General features: G+C 41.2%; 1 protein-coding gene across 3 annotated transcripts in view; it reads right to left on the bottom strand.

Annotated features, from left to right (window-relative positions):
• Window positions 1-559: 559 nt before the first annotated feature.
• Window positions 560-12,703, bottom strand: part of ACER3 (alkaline ceramidase 3) — a 55,505-nt gene continuing 43,361 nt past the window's right edge. For all 3 annotated transcript variants that reach the window (XM_042862481.1, XM_042862483.1, XM_042862482.1), the window contains 3 exons: window positions 9,328-9,432; window positions 7,017-7,062; window positions 560-6,799 (listed from right to left, as the gene is read on the bottom strand). In XM_042862481.1, the coding sequence (XP_042718415.1) occupies window positions 6,746-6,799; window positions 7,017-7,062; window positions 9,328-9,432 (205 nt within the window). In that variant the 3' untranslated portion in view covers window positions 560-6,745. The remainder of the gene's footprint in view (window positions 6,800-7,016; window positions 7,063-9,327; window positions 9,433-12,703) is intronic.

The raw sequence follows: 12,703 nt of genomic DNA, 5'->3' as shown, positions 1-12,703 counted from the left end.
CCCTCACCTGGCTTTCAACCTGCCACTTCAGGCAGCCTACGTTAGTTCTATCCTAACTACTGGAAAATGGGCTTTTTGAGGAGGCAGAGCTGGTGCAGGTGGCTCTGAAGAAGGCCTCTGAGGACACACAGCTTTCCTGTGCAGTGCCTAAATCACCATTCTCAAGACTTCAAATCTTATTTTCCATGAGTCTGGGGTCTGCATGTGTGGTCCTTCTGGGCAAGAGCCAATCCAAGACCACTGGGGCTTCTCAAGGTACATTCACAACCAAAAGGAGTCCCACGCTGACCCTGCAGGAGATGAGTCTTAGCGACATGCTTGCGTCCTTTCCCAGCACTGGCACAGATGCTGATGGAGCAAAACTACAGAGAACTGAGAATCCTCTTTTCTTAGCAGGTCCCATAATGTAGCATGCAACCACACAGCTAATTTTCCTCTTGCATTGAAAGAACCAGAAGGGTGAGGTTGAGATACACAACTATCCGAGTACCAAACAGCAGCAAGATGAACCGGCCAACCCAGTGCAATACAAAAGCCAAGAAACACCTGGGAAAAGGGATACTTAAAACAAAGTTCTTTAATAATTTGAACTAAGACACAAATTAGTGCCTGACCACAACATGAATAACAAACAAAATGCATTAAATATCTCAAAGCTATGGTGCTCGCAAAACAAGACAGGCTGAACACAGAAGCCTAATGTTAGTTACCAGCAGGTCTGGTACAAAGAATCAGTTCAGTATTATCAAAATTGTCAATAAACACTGCTCAAAGCAGCTGTTTTACAAGTCAACTGCCATTCGTCCGTCACAGTGTGTTTATATATCTGTAACAATATGCTGAATTTCAGAAAAAAAAAAAAAACCCAAAATATTACATTAGAACCAATAGCGTCAGTGTTAAAAAGTTTGGTCACGTAACACGTGGTGTTTTTCACACCCAATACAGGTGGACAGATGTTATTTGCTAAGACAGTAAATGAGGCATCATCAGTGCATTCAGCTCAGTTTAATAGTCAACATCACACAAACAATGTCAGTTTGGGAGATTAACAGAAAAATCCATCCCTGTTCTGTCTAAGGAGTGACCACTGTTCACGCTGCTTGAAGCTCTGTTCCAAAATCCAGGGAGCAACAGTATGTTCCTCTGCAGTAACTGACCAAGGCTCTAATTTAGGAAAAATTCTGGTATAGGGGTTGCTACGGGCATGTGGGAAAACCCATCTTTATTCAATACTGGCATTTGAGGAACAGGTGTATGTTGTTCCATGGAAAGAAGAGTGAGTCTGAGATTGTTCTTCCAGCTATTCCTGTGTTCTGGTGATGAAGGACCAAAAAAAATAAAAATAAATAAACAAAATCAAGGAAGACCCTTTATCTTTGCATTTGTAAAATCTCAGTCATCTGCCCTCAGCATCAGGCAGATGCATATACTCAACTTGAGTGAAACATTTTACAGGCACTGGTTTAGGGTCTTGCATTAGCTGGATTCTCATCTTGTTGAGACTGGATACTTCAACAAGTACAAACAGAGATCCTAAGTGAGAGATTCAGGCAACGATCCTGCCTCCAAAATCACATCAACAGATCCAGGAGCTCCAGAAACAAAATGGGACTCTGCATAAAGTGCTTGCTTGACTGCTGTGCCTTCTCACTGCCCATCACTGCACTACACATGCTACAATAAACAGCAGTTACGGGGCTAAAGTCCTCATCCATCTTTACAAACATGAGAGGATCCAAGGATCCAACAGCACCAGGGACGTGGGGTAGCCAGGCACGAGTTTCAGCTGAGAGGCAGCTGCATACTGAGTAACTGTATTTCTACAGAACAGCCATGAGAAGTGCCCTGACTTATGCATTAGAAGGATTTTTAACATAAACCAAAGCCCATTTCCACCTAACAAGGACCTTCTGTGCACCTCAAGGAAAAAGACAGCTTCAGCTCTCAGAAAAGACTTGCAACAGGTCAGGCACTTGGCTGCAGTAGGCAGCTGTGGGTGAGACATGGGAAAGACCAACCTCCAAACAATCTTAACAGCTGTACAGTAAATCCTCTGTAGTTTTATCGTGGACTCTCAAGGAAAGCTGGCAGAAGATGCTCCTGGTACGCGAAAAGCATTTTCACTTGTGTATGAAACAATCCATGTCAGCTTCCATCCTCAGAGAGCAACAGCTGGATAATTCATAATGAACCACACGTAACACATTACATCACCTCTATGGCAGAGCCAGCAGGAGAAGTTAAGTGTATAAACATCAAAACCCTCGAGATTGCTATACAAAAATCCAAAGTGCTGTTATAAAGAAGGCGGCTGATGTAATACCGTGGGATTCTGTGCTTAATCTTTCACTATTCTCTTTCCATGTCAAATTTCTTAATCTCCTTCTGCCTCTTGCTTCTCGTGGGTAATAAAGACTTTATTATGAAAAGAGATAAACAATGAAGGCTCACAGTCAATCAGTAGTTTGCATTTAAAGCCTCTCACTGCCTCCTTATAAAGCGCAGACGGGGAGAGCATGTTTCTGTAAAGCAAAGCAACTGTTTTACCCAAAAATGTCCATTACAACCATGGGGGCCCATCAAAACGAATGCGTTCTTGGATCCTCAGGTCTACTGAAGAAAACAGCAGTGCTGCTTTGTTACAGCTCCTCTTCCACTACCAAACATCACAGTGATTTATTTCACCACCTGCTATCAGATGCCAAAAAAATAAATATCCACAGGGTGAAACTGGTTTCAGAAGTGGTATTAACGAAATTCTTGAATGCAAAAACTAAACAATGTGGTGGTGAGTCTGGGAAACACGAGTGATACTTGGAGGATTTTGTGTTCTTATGAGTTTCAGGTGGATGAGTTAGCAGAAAAATTCATTCTGTTAGAAATCAAGTGCTGGAAGCAAATGTACTCAGCCAAAAGAATTAACTGCACTTCAAATCATACGGTCCCCTTCAGGCAAACAAAGCAGGGCCAAGGATGAACACAGCATCAGTGTTAGAAGAGAATTAAAACTAATTACAGGACAATATCTCCTACCACATCTCTGCCACGGTCACATCAAATTAATTGTACGCCGTATCTAAACATTAAATGTCACTTAATACACTGCCAAAAAAAGGTTTCAGTTCACCTGTCTCCGTTATTAAGTCCTCCTACTCACATCTCTATCTAAATCAAACTCCTGTGTTCAGAGGATCAGCAGACGGGGCATGACCAGAAAGTCTGACAGACACCAAACGAATGTGGACATTTATGTAGAGTGAACAGTCAGCCACAGACACATATGGTGCCACTGCAAAGCTTGGGTGCTGCAGACTGCTCTGACACCTGCATTTTCAGGCAGGCATCATTAAGGGCACAGGCACTGTGTAATACACGACAGAGGTAGATTGGCAAGTGATAGACTGCATATTCCAACCTTGACTCTGGGGTAGTCTTCTAAACACTTGCTGGTAGCACACCTTCCTTGTGCTGAAAGGAAAAGCATTAGAAAGGAGTCTGGAGATGACTAATACTGCAAGTCAGCTTCAAACACTGCCTTCAAAACACAGACAAGATCCCTCTCGATGGTGCGTTTCTGTTTATCATGTCTCATCTTCAGTTGACAATGTGAGTCTTAAGGATCCAGAAAATCTTGATTCCTGGCGTGGTATGGTGTTGTTTTGTACTGAGAGAGTCATTGTGACATTTTTCTACTGCTTTCCAAGGAAAAATTCTTCATCTACAGTCTGCATAACCACTCGCTCCTGATCTGTGCCAAGCTGATGGGCTCAAGGTGACACATTTCCTGGTTCTTCATAGATGTTAAAGAATAAAAGGGCTCTTCAGTATTTTTATGTCTGTCTAACACATACTGTAGGATTCATATTAAAGGACACCTGCTATTTCTGTAATTGCCTTCAAAGTAGCTGCTGTCTGAATCCTACTCAAAAAGGAGGATCAAAGATGACCCACCTTGTAAGATGTACTGCAACAAAAGTTTGGGGTATGCTGCTCTAGGGACTGCAGAAAAATCAGCACATCATACAAGCAAAATAAATAGAAATCAGTTTTAACAGACATCTACCAAATTACAGGAGTAAAGATGTATGTCTTTCTAGGCACTAGAAAACATTAGAATTTTAGCAATAAAGTTAAGACTGGCTTCCCATTTTCATTATCACTTACAGGATCAGTAAGGCAGTCAACCCAAAGCAACTATAAGGTTAGATTATTTATGCTTAGAATATATATATATGTAAATTACATTCATCAGGGTCCAGCACAACCTGAAAGGTCACCAGGAGGGTCGCTCACGTTTATTTGGAATGAAGGAAGAACACAACCTAAGTTTTTAAGACAAAAAACACTGCTGATAAATGATATGAATAAAAAAGATAACAGCAGCTTAAAATTTAATGTAAGAGCTAATATCTTTTTAATCTTGACAAATTAATTCAACAGGGTCTGAATGGAAACACATCTTTGTTGCAAGTGTGTGGGAGAATGTACAAATTCCTTTAAAATACACCATTCTAGAGATGCTTTATCAGGATGAAAGTGGCTTTTTCGTATACTGTGGCTCCTGTAACTACAGGCAAATAAAGCAGAGCTCCTACATCTTCCAGAAACAAAAATAAGACCACTAAAATAAAGGTTCTGTTCTTTTTCTTAAAAATAAAACCCTACCTAGCAAACGTCACTAAGGACTGTTGATATGCAGTCCCTGCGCTGCTCCTGTTACAGGACTCCCTTCCCAAACAGATGGAAGCGTGCAGATGTATTCAATAAGAGAAGAAGATACAGTGTGCAGAAGCATGCTTGAGAGAGCCAGGAGGGGAACAGGCAGGCACTTATGTTCAAGCTACACTTTTCGTACGGTTCTCAAACCTCGCTACAAGAAAACAGGACTTCTGGGTAATCACAGACATCTGGTCCAAACCAGCACCTTCCCCCCTCTGCGCTAGCAGTTCCAACCTCTTTCCGTTTCAGAGACCCCTCCTTTCCCAGCACAGATGTCAACCCCATCTCTATAGAACTAGAGGCTACTGACAACAGATTTGTTTAAAAAATGTTGTTCAGAAGTCTTGTTCACTGACTGCAGGTCAAAATGCACTGCTCTTAGCACATGCACAAACCTCGCTGGAGTCACTGAAGGTTAAGCACTGTTCTCTAGTCCGGAGTTTGGATCCCAAGAGTCCAGGCTTAGTCACCATAACCAAAAGCCATGATTTTGTATAGAGCTTTGCATCAGCAGGGCTGCCACAAATGGACACAGAAGATATACATAAGTCTGATTTTTTCAGCCAGAGAGACAGCTTTATAGTCACATTACCGTGCCTCACTGCTGTGGGCATGTTTTAAATCAATGCAGAGCAGGACTTGCCATCAGTCTGAGCACTTCCCTTTTCCCTTGGTGGCAAGAAGGATAAATTCCTCAAAGCATCAACAATTGCATAGCGTGGCAGCTTGATGGCCTAGAGACAAACTACATTAGCCACCCCAAGCTCTGGACAGACAAAACAAGAGCCTCCAATATGAGGTATATTTTGAAAAACTGTGTTCAATTATTATTATTATTACTTTTAATTTTTAATGCTTACTAATTTTGATCATCTGGGTAGGAAAAAAACACAGAAATCAGAGGGTTTGTCCCCAGTTAAAAGCCAAAGGTTGGTGTTAAAAAGGTATTCAACTTTCCACAGAGAAACCACATGATGGAAACATTAAGAGCAAGCAGTCAAAATGCTGCATGTTTTGGGGTATCCTCAACATAAATCTTGTTCTTTACTCTTTTGTCAATATTTCTGAAACAGATGCTTCTGAAAGTCACAGCAGTATTTAAGACTCATAAAATAATAGAAAGGCACGAATTCAAAGCTGAACAAGCACACACATACACAGTGTTTGTCAATCTGTGCTAAGGCTAGCATAATGGGATTAGGAAAGTATGAAGAGAAAAAGAAGGCATGTAAATAAAAAAAGATTTTTAACATGTTTCTTGTGGTTATAAACCACCTGATGGATCACCAGTCAAACAAATTAGGAATTTTGTTTCCACACACAAACAGCTCCTATATATCACAAATGCCTTCTCTTGGTCACAGCCTGGAACATCTTGTATGATGTACCTCAGTTGGGCTAAAACAAAAGTGAAAACTTGGTACAAAATTAACCAAATGGCACATGTATCCCAACCTTTTTGCTTAAAATATCAATTGCAAAGGAGGCTGTAGAGAAGCAAGGGTAGAATAAAGCCCTAAATCAATCCTACATACTTCATTAATTGTATGAAAGTGCAAGATTAAAGTAGTTCAGGTTAAGCATTCAGTCCACTACAGTCCACACAGATGCTTAGCTTGGCCATCAGTGACCTGTTTTTATCATTCAGTTACTAATATTAGTTTACACCACAGAAAGAACAACAACTGAATGAAAAACTTAAGCAACCCACTTCAAAAATGGTTAGTTTTCTGTGACCAGCACGAAATATTAGCTCAGTATCATCAGCTATACGACATATACATAAAAATATTGTGTCTTAATCTTTGTTTTAACCACTCAGAATAAAGCTGTACTAAGCGTTATTCTCCTATTGTGCCAACTCTTTGCTCTGTTCTGGCGGGCAGGCCAAGTAACACAGAGAAGTCCTTTTGTAGCAATGGGACTTGAACTGATCCACGATTTTGACAATCCAGCCATAATAAGTGTTGAATCACTTTATTCAGCCAGGCTAAGTGGATGCACGTGACGGCCTAGCTCTCAGTCAAAGCTTCTTGGGTGGCTCCACAAGAAGAACAGGCCATATTCCAAGAAGAAACTGTTAAAAGAAAAATATGAAGAGGAGAAAGATTTCTTGGAATATCTCTTGGAACAGAAAGCAAGCAACTGTTGACAACATCTCAATTGCACTTACTGGAATGCAAGTAGAAAGCAAAGGCAGTACCATAACAACAGACACAACAAGCAAGCCCCACTTCACATTCAGGCCCAAGATACACGAATGGTCCAGTGGACACAAAATATTGGTTGCTTACCTTCACCTTTGGCCTGTGTTTCAGGAAAAGTGTCCTTGTGTATAAACTGAGAAAGAGAAGGAAAGCACACTTTAAATTTAATATGTACGACAGCGTACAAAATAATAATCAAGTACTAATGCTTGGTTTGTTTTCCAACTGGAAAATAATTGATACTGTGATTGTAGAACTAAACGTTATGACTACATTTACACAAAATAGGAAACAGCCCACATGATAAATCCCACTGCAATTAGCAAACAGATCTACACAATCAACTATGTGAGCAAGGAGAAGTCCTCTCTGCTCAGGAAAAGATCTCAGGAAACACATGAGGAAAAGGATTCGGGGGTGTTGGTTGATGAAAGACTCAACATAAGCTGGCAACATGTGCTTGCAGCCTAGAAAGCCAACTATATCCTAGATTGCATTAGAAGTGTGACCAGCAGGTTGAGGGAGGTGATTCTGCCTCACTGCTCTGCTCTCGTGAGACCCCAGCTGGACTACTGTGTCCACTTCTGGAGCCCCCAGCACAAGAAGGACATGGAGCTGTTGGAGCACATCCAGAGAAGGGCAATGAATATGATCAGAAGGCTGGAGAACCTCCCCTGCGGGGACAGACTGAGAGAGCTGGGGCTCTTCAGCCTGGAGAAGAGAAGGCTCTGAGGAGATCTTATAGCAGCTTTCCAGTGACTGAAGGGGGCCAAGAGGAAAGCTGGGGAGAAGGTCTTCAAAAGGGCAGGTAGTGATGGCACAAGACAAAATGGCTTTAAACTGAAAGAGGGTAGATTTAGACTAGGTACCAGGATGAAATCCTTTACTGTGAGAGTGGTGAGACACTGGAACAGGTTGTTCAGAAAGGTTGTGAATGCTGGAGGCTTCAAGACCAGGCTGGATGGGGCTGTGAGCAACCTGGTCTAGAGGGAAGTTTCCCTGCCTATAGCTGTGGGGGATCTTAAGGGTCCCTTCCAACCCAAATCATTCTATGACTCCATGAATAGGAACTGGATAGAGCCTGTCATTTTGGAAGGGTGAAATTACTTCACCGTATCACAGAAAGTAGCAGATATCAATAAAAATAATAGTAAAAAAGCATAGCTTGATTCCTTACTTTTGTTCTGACCCATTCTTTCCCCTTAGCAGATCTTTTCCTGTCTGTGACCCCACTCCTTATGCAACCATCAGCTCAGGTAGTATAGGTGGTGCCTCAGAGAAAACCCTAAGGAAACTACTGCAGGGAAAGCTGTGGTGCATTGGATTAGGGTACATTCCTCAATGGCCAGAGAATGCAGAAATGAATTGTTTTCTCTGTGCAGCATACTGGAAAAACCTTGCCTATAGTATTCAAAGCATCTCCATCAACTTGTTTTCCATAAGGAATTTTCTTCAAAAGATCATCTTAAGCTCTTCAGGACAGCAGACAACTTTTCAGCCAAAATGGAGCAACTGTTTTCCACATACTATGCTGTATTTCATATACACATACACATACATATGCACACATATTTATATATTTTACAGTTATATACAAAAAAAAAACAAAAAACAACACAACTATCAGATCAGCTACTGGAATTGTACTTATTTTCATTGAATTCTCTTTTTACTGGCTATTTTAGCATCTGACAAAAAAATTGAGAACTACATCAGGCATAGCAAAACTGGTATGTGATCATGTTTTCTCACCTATACAGGATGTACCTGTTAGGCACTGAACAAACTACATAAAATCTGCACTCTGTCGACTTTCATCCCTGCTTCCAGTAGATGGGGGTATAGAGCAACAACAGGGAAAATCTGCTGGCTGCAGACCTGCTAATTAAGGTGCTTACACATTTAAGTCTCCTTCTAAAACTAACATCCCACACTTCTGCAAGCACTTCAGCCATCACCCTTCTGCTCTGTAGCTTAATGCCTGATAGTCCCCAGGAGTGACAGCACCTATCAAATAATTACTTACACTTGTAAAATTAAACACATTGAAGCCCTTGAGGATTCTTGCACAAGAGCAGAAAGATATTAATAGCTTATATTTGGAAATTAATTAAAACTTCAAAAGTATTCAACAGTAAACTGCACAGAGTTCTCATTTCTAAACTGCACTTTCTTGTAGAATTATGACTATCTAAAAAAATTGATGATTATTTTTGGAGAACATACACTACCAGAATTTACAGACAAGTCACTCAGAGGAAAGGACTTCCACTGCCTCCAGTTCACTAAGAGGTCATTTTCCTGCTCTTCTGCTGACACAGCATGTTGAAGTAAATCTGAACCTGGGGAAACTCCCAAGGCTGCTTCCCGATCATCCAGTTTAGAAAACATTACCTACCTGAGCAAGATATGAAGATAAGAGCCCAGGCCTGTGAGAATGTGCCACCACGCATGAAACTGTGTCACAGCTCCCAAAACAGGAGGCATCTTCTCTCGTAGTGCTCTGTAAGAAAGAAAACACTGGTTTTTTTTGTTCTTGTTGGGTTCCTTCCCTTCCCCAACAGGACAATCTCAGATTTGAGTCATCTGTTACCTCTGGACTTCAATTTCAGAGAGTGCATTTATGGCGTCCCACTGTCTCAAATGAGTTCTATCATTCTCCAGTCCCAAACCTTGCAAACTACTGCTGAGGATTAGGCCTGAGAGAAGAGGGGGTCCACCTGACCTCACTGCTTCATTCCAGCTCTGTGGAGGCTTACCTTACCTTTCTCTGTTTTACACTTAGAACAGGGAGAAACATAGTGTTTAGTGAGGAAGCAATGAAAACAGAGGTTCTGAAATGCTCTGCCAACACATTTTGTATTTTCAGCAGTCACAGGGTGTGAGCTACTTGGGAAGAGTCTCAATGACAGAGACAGAGAAAGAAAAAAAGGAAGGAATTAAGTCACTGTGGTTTCTCCTGCTCACCAGATTTCTGCAGTTAACTCCTGTTTTGGTGGCTGGTGGAGCAAAAGTGAACATCTGCCTGCCTTCTTGGCTGACTTGTACTTCATGTTCAGTCAAAACAAAAAGGGAAAATAGCAAAGACTGCAGGAGTAAGGGAGAAAAGTCTGCAACTTCTGTTACACTTATTTACTGCACTATGTTACAGCGTTCAGGCTTCTCCACTAAATGCTAATCCCTGAGCTACCCATTAGGCTTCCAACTCAGTCACAAAGGTAAACACAGCTTTGATTCAGTCAGGCCATTAATGACTACTGGAATACGAAAACAGTCACCCCAGCCTTTTAGAATCACAGAATATCCTGAGTTGGAAGGGACCCAAAAGGACCACAGAGTCCAACTTCCTCCTCCATACAGCACCACTCAAAAAATCTGACCATTCTGATAGCAGGAAAAGTCAAAACTTAAAATCAGAATCTCATGTTTTGTTGTTGTTGTTGTTGTTTTAGTTAGCTCCAGACTAAATGATGTAAGGAGAAACAGAAAAATCAAAACAATTTTGAACATTAGAGCCCAAAAGAGCAGGTGGGTGGATGATTCACAAGTCAGATCTTTTAGAGAACAAAAAAAAGTTATAGGGAACAAGAAATTGAGCATATTTTTTCACAGAATATGCTGAATTGGAAGGGACCCACAAGGATCACTAAATCCAACCCCTGGCCCCACACAGGACCACCCCAAACCCAAAGTCTGTCAGCAGTGTCCAAATATTCCCTGATCTCTGGCAGCTGGAGGCTGAGCCCATTGCCTTGGGAACCTTATGACTGCCCTGCCCTGCCCTCCAATTTGCTGAGATCTCTTTGCAAAAGCTCTCAGCCCTTGAGTGAATCAACAGACCCTTCCAGTTCAGTGTCAACTGCTGACTTACTTAGTATACTTTCAAGTCCTGAATTCAGGTCGTTGATAAAGTCATTAAAAAGAACTGGCCCTAAAATGGAGCCCTGATGACCAGCCACCAGTCTGATGTAATCCCATTTACTACAACCCTTTAAGCCTGACCCACCAGCCAACTGTTCACACATCACATGATGTTTTTGTCTAGCTGCATCCTGGACATTCTGTCCATAAGGATATTGTGAGAAACAGTATCAAAAGCTTTGCTAAAATCCAAGAAGATTAGATCAACTGGCTTCCCTTGGTCAGCTAGGTGGGTAGCCCTGTTATCAAAGGAGATTAGGTTCATTAAACAGGACTTTACTCTCATGAGCCCACCATTGGCTGAGACCAATGATTTCATTGCCTTACAGGTGCTTTTCAGTAATTCTCAAAATAACCTCTTCCATAATTTTACCAAGCACCCAAATGAGGCTGACAGGCCTGTAAATGTAATAATCTTTCTCGGCCTTCTTCACAACTGGGACCAGCCTTCTGCCCTGCCTGAATGACTTCAAAATGTTCAAATCATAATTGCACTTAGAGAAATTCAAAGGGTCTGACGACATCTGATTATTAAAGCCAGTAAACAAACTTAATTTTTCTTTCCAGCACCATGACCAAACAAGTATGACAGGAAATACGCTAACATTTTTTTCCCCTTACAAAATCAGGGTGGAAAAAAAGAGCTTCAGCAGCTGGTGGAATCACTGAGTCTAAGGGCAAGCTCCAAAGCCCCACAGACACCCAGGAACTCAGCAGCTTGGTGAATTGGGTGCTACAATCTCACCAGCAATTTGATGCAGCTGCAAAAATCAACCTTGGATGCCAGCATGTGCAAACTGACTGTATACCTACCCACTTGCATTGGAAAATAAACTTTCTATGCAAGTTTATCAAGTATTTTTAGAGGGGCTTTCTTGCCTTTTTTTTTTTTTTTCCTCCCCAAGTTTAATGAAAATCCTGGTGGAGTTACATATCAATTGGTTCAAAATACCGCAAGACTTACAGAGCCAAAAGGGACAGATGGAAAACATAAGATTCCTTACAGCATGTTATGATCTGAGCCTAACAAAGCAACCTAATAGGATAATTCTGTACACCACAGACTCAAGTACATAACAGTGTATTTTATGTACACTGAGAGTCAGCCTCTCTGTGTTATGTACAGAGTCGAGATGGGATTTTCTTGTTGTTGGCATCAACCTGTCCAATTCTTCCAGCTTGTGGTGGAACATAACCATCACAGTGAAGTGAACGACAAGTGCTGCTAGGAAGCTGTCCAGCTCCAAGGGATGACGCACTCAGAAACCAATGTGTTGGTCTGGTGTTCTTTCATGCACATGTACAGCATCTGCCATTCAACAAGATGGTGGACTCCTACATGGTTTATGTGGAAGCCAGTTTTTTTGTTTGTTTTTTTTTTACCCCCTTTGGCAATAGACTAAACAGAGATGAAGTCTTTCTGGCCTCTTCTGCAGTGCTAAACTGTAAGACTTCAGGCTAATAATGACAGCTAGGCACAGTGCAACAGCTCACAGAGTTACTGCTCTTTGAGACACTCAAATTGCTGCTGTTTATTGGTGACAGATATATTGCAGCAGATACCTCTTTAACTTGCAGAACTGCTGTTTTTGATATCTTCCTAGGAAACTATAAGATCAGAAACAAAAAAAAAAAAAAGCAGGATAAAAATCTCATTCAGATGAAATCAAGTAAATCAAGTATGATGAGCAGACTTTAGTAAGGCACAGATGCTCAAAATTAATTCAGTGACATTACTTTCCCTCAATTTAAATTGAAGTTAAAGAGAAATACCTAGTATTAAAAAAAGAAAAGAAAAAGAAAAGAAAAAGGAAAAGGAAAAGGAAAAGGAAAAGGAAAAGGAAAAGGAAAAG

The sequence above is a fragment of the Lagopus leucura genome, unplaced genomic scaffold (assembly GCF_019238085.1).
Source record: "Lagopus leucura isolate 7727_CA_CO unplaced genomic scaffold, USGS_WTPT01 Super-Scaffold_702, whole genome shotgun sequence".
Taxonomy (NCBI): Eukaryota; Metazoa; Chordata; class Aves; order Galliformes; family Phasianidae; genus Lagopus; species Lagopus leucura.
This window is presented reverse-complemented; position numbering and strand designations above follow the sequence as displayed.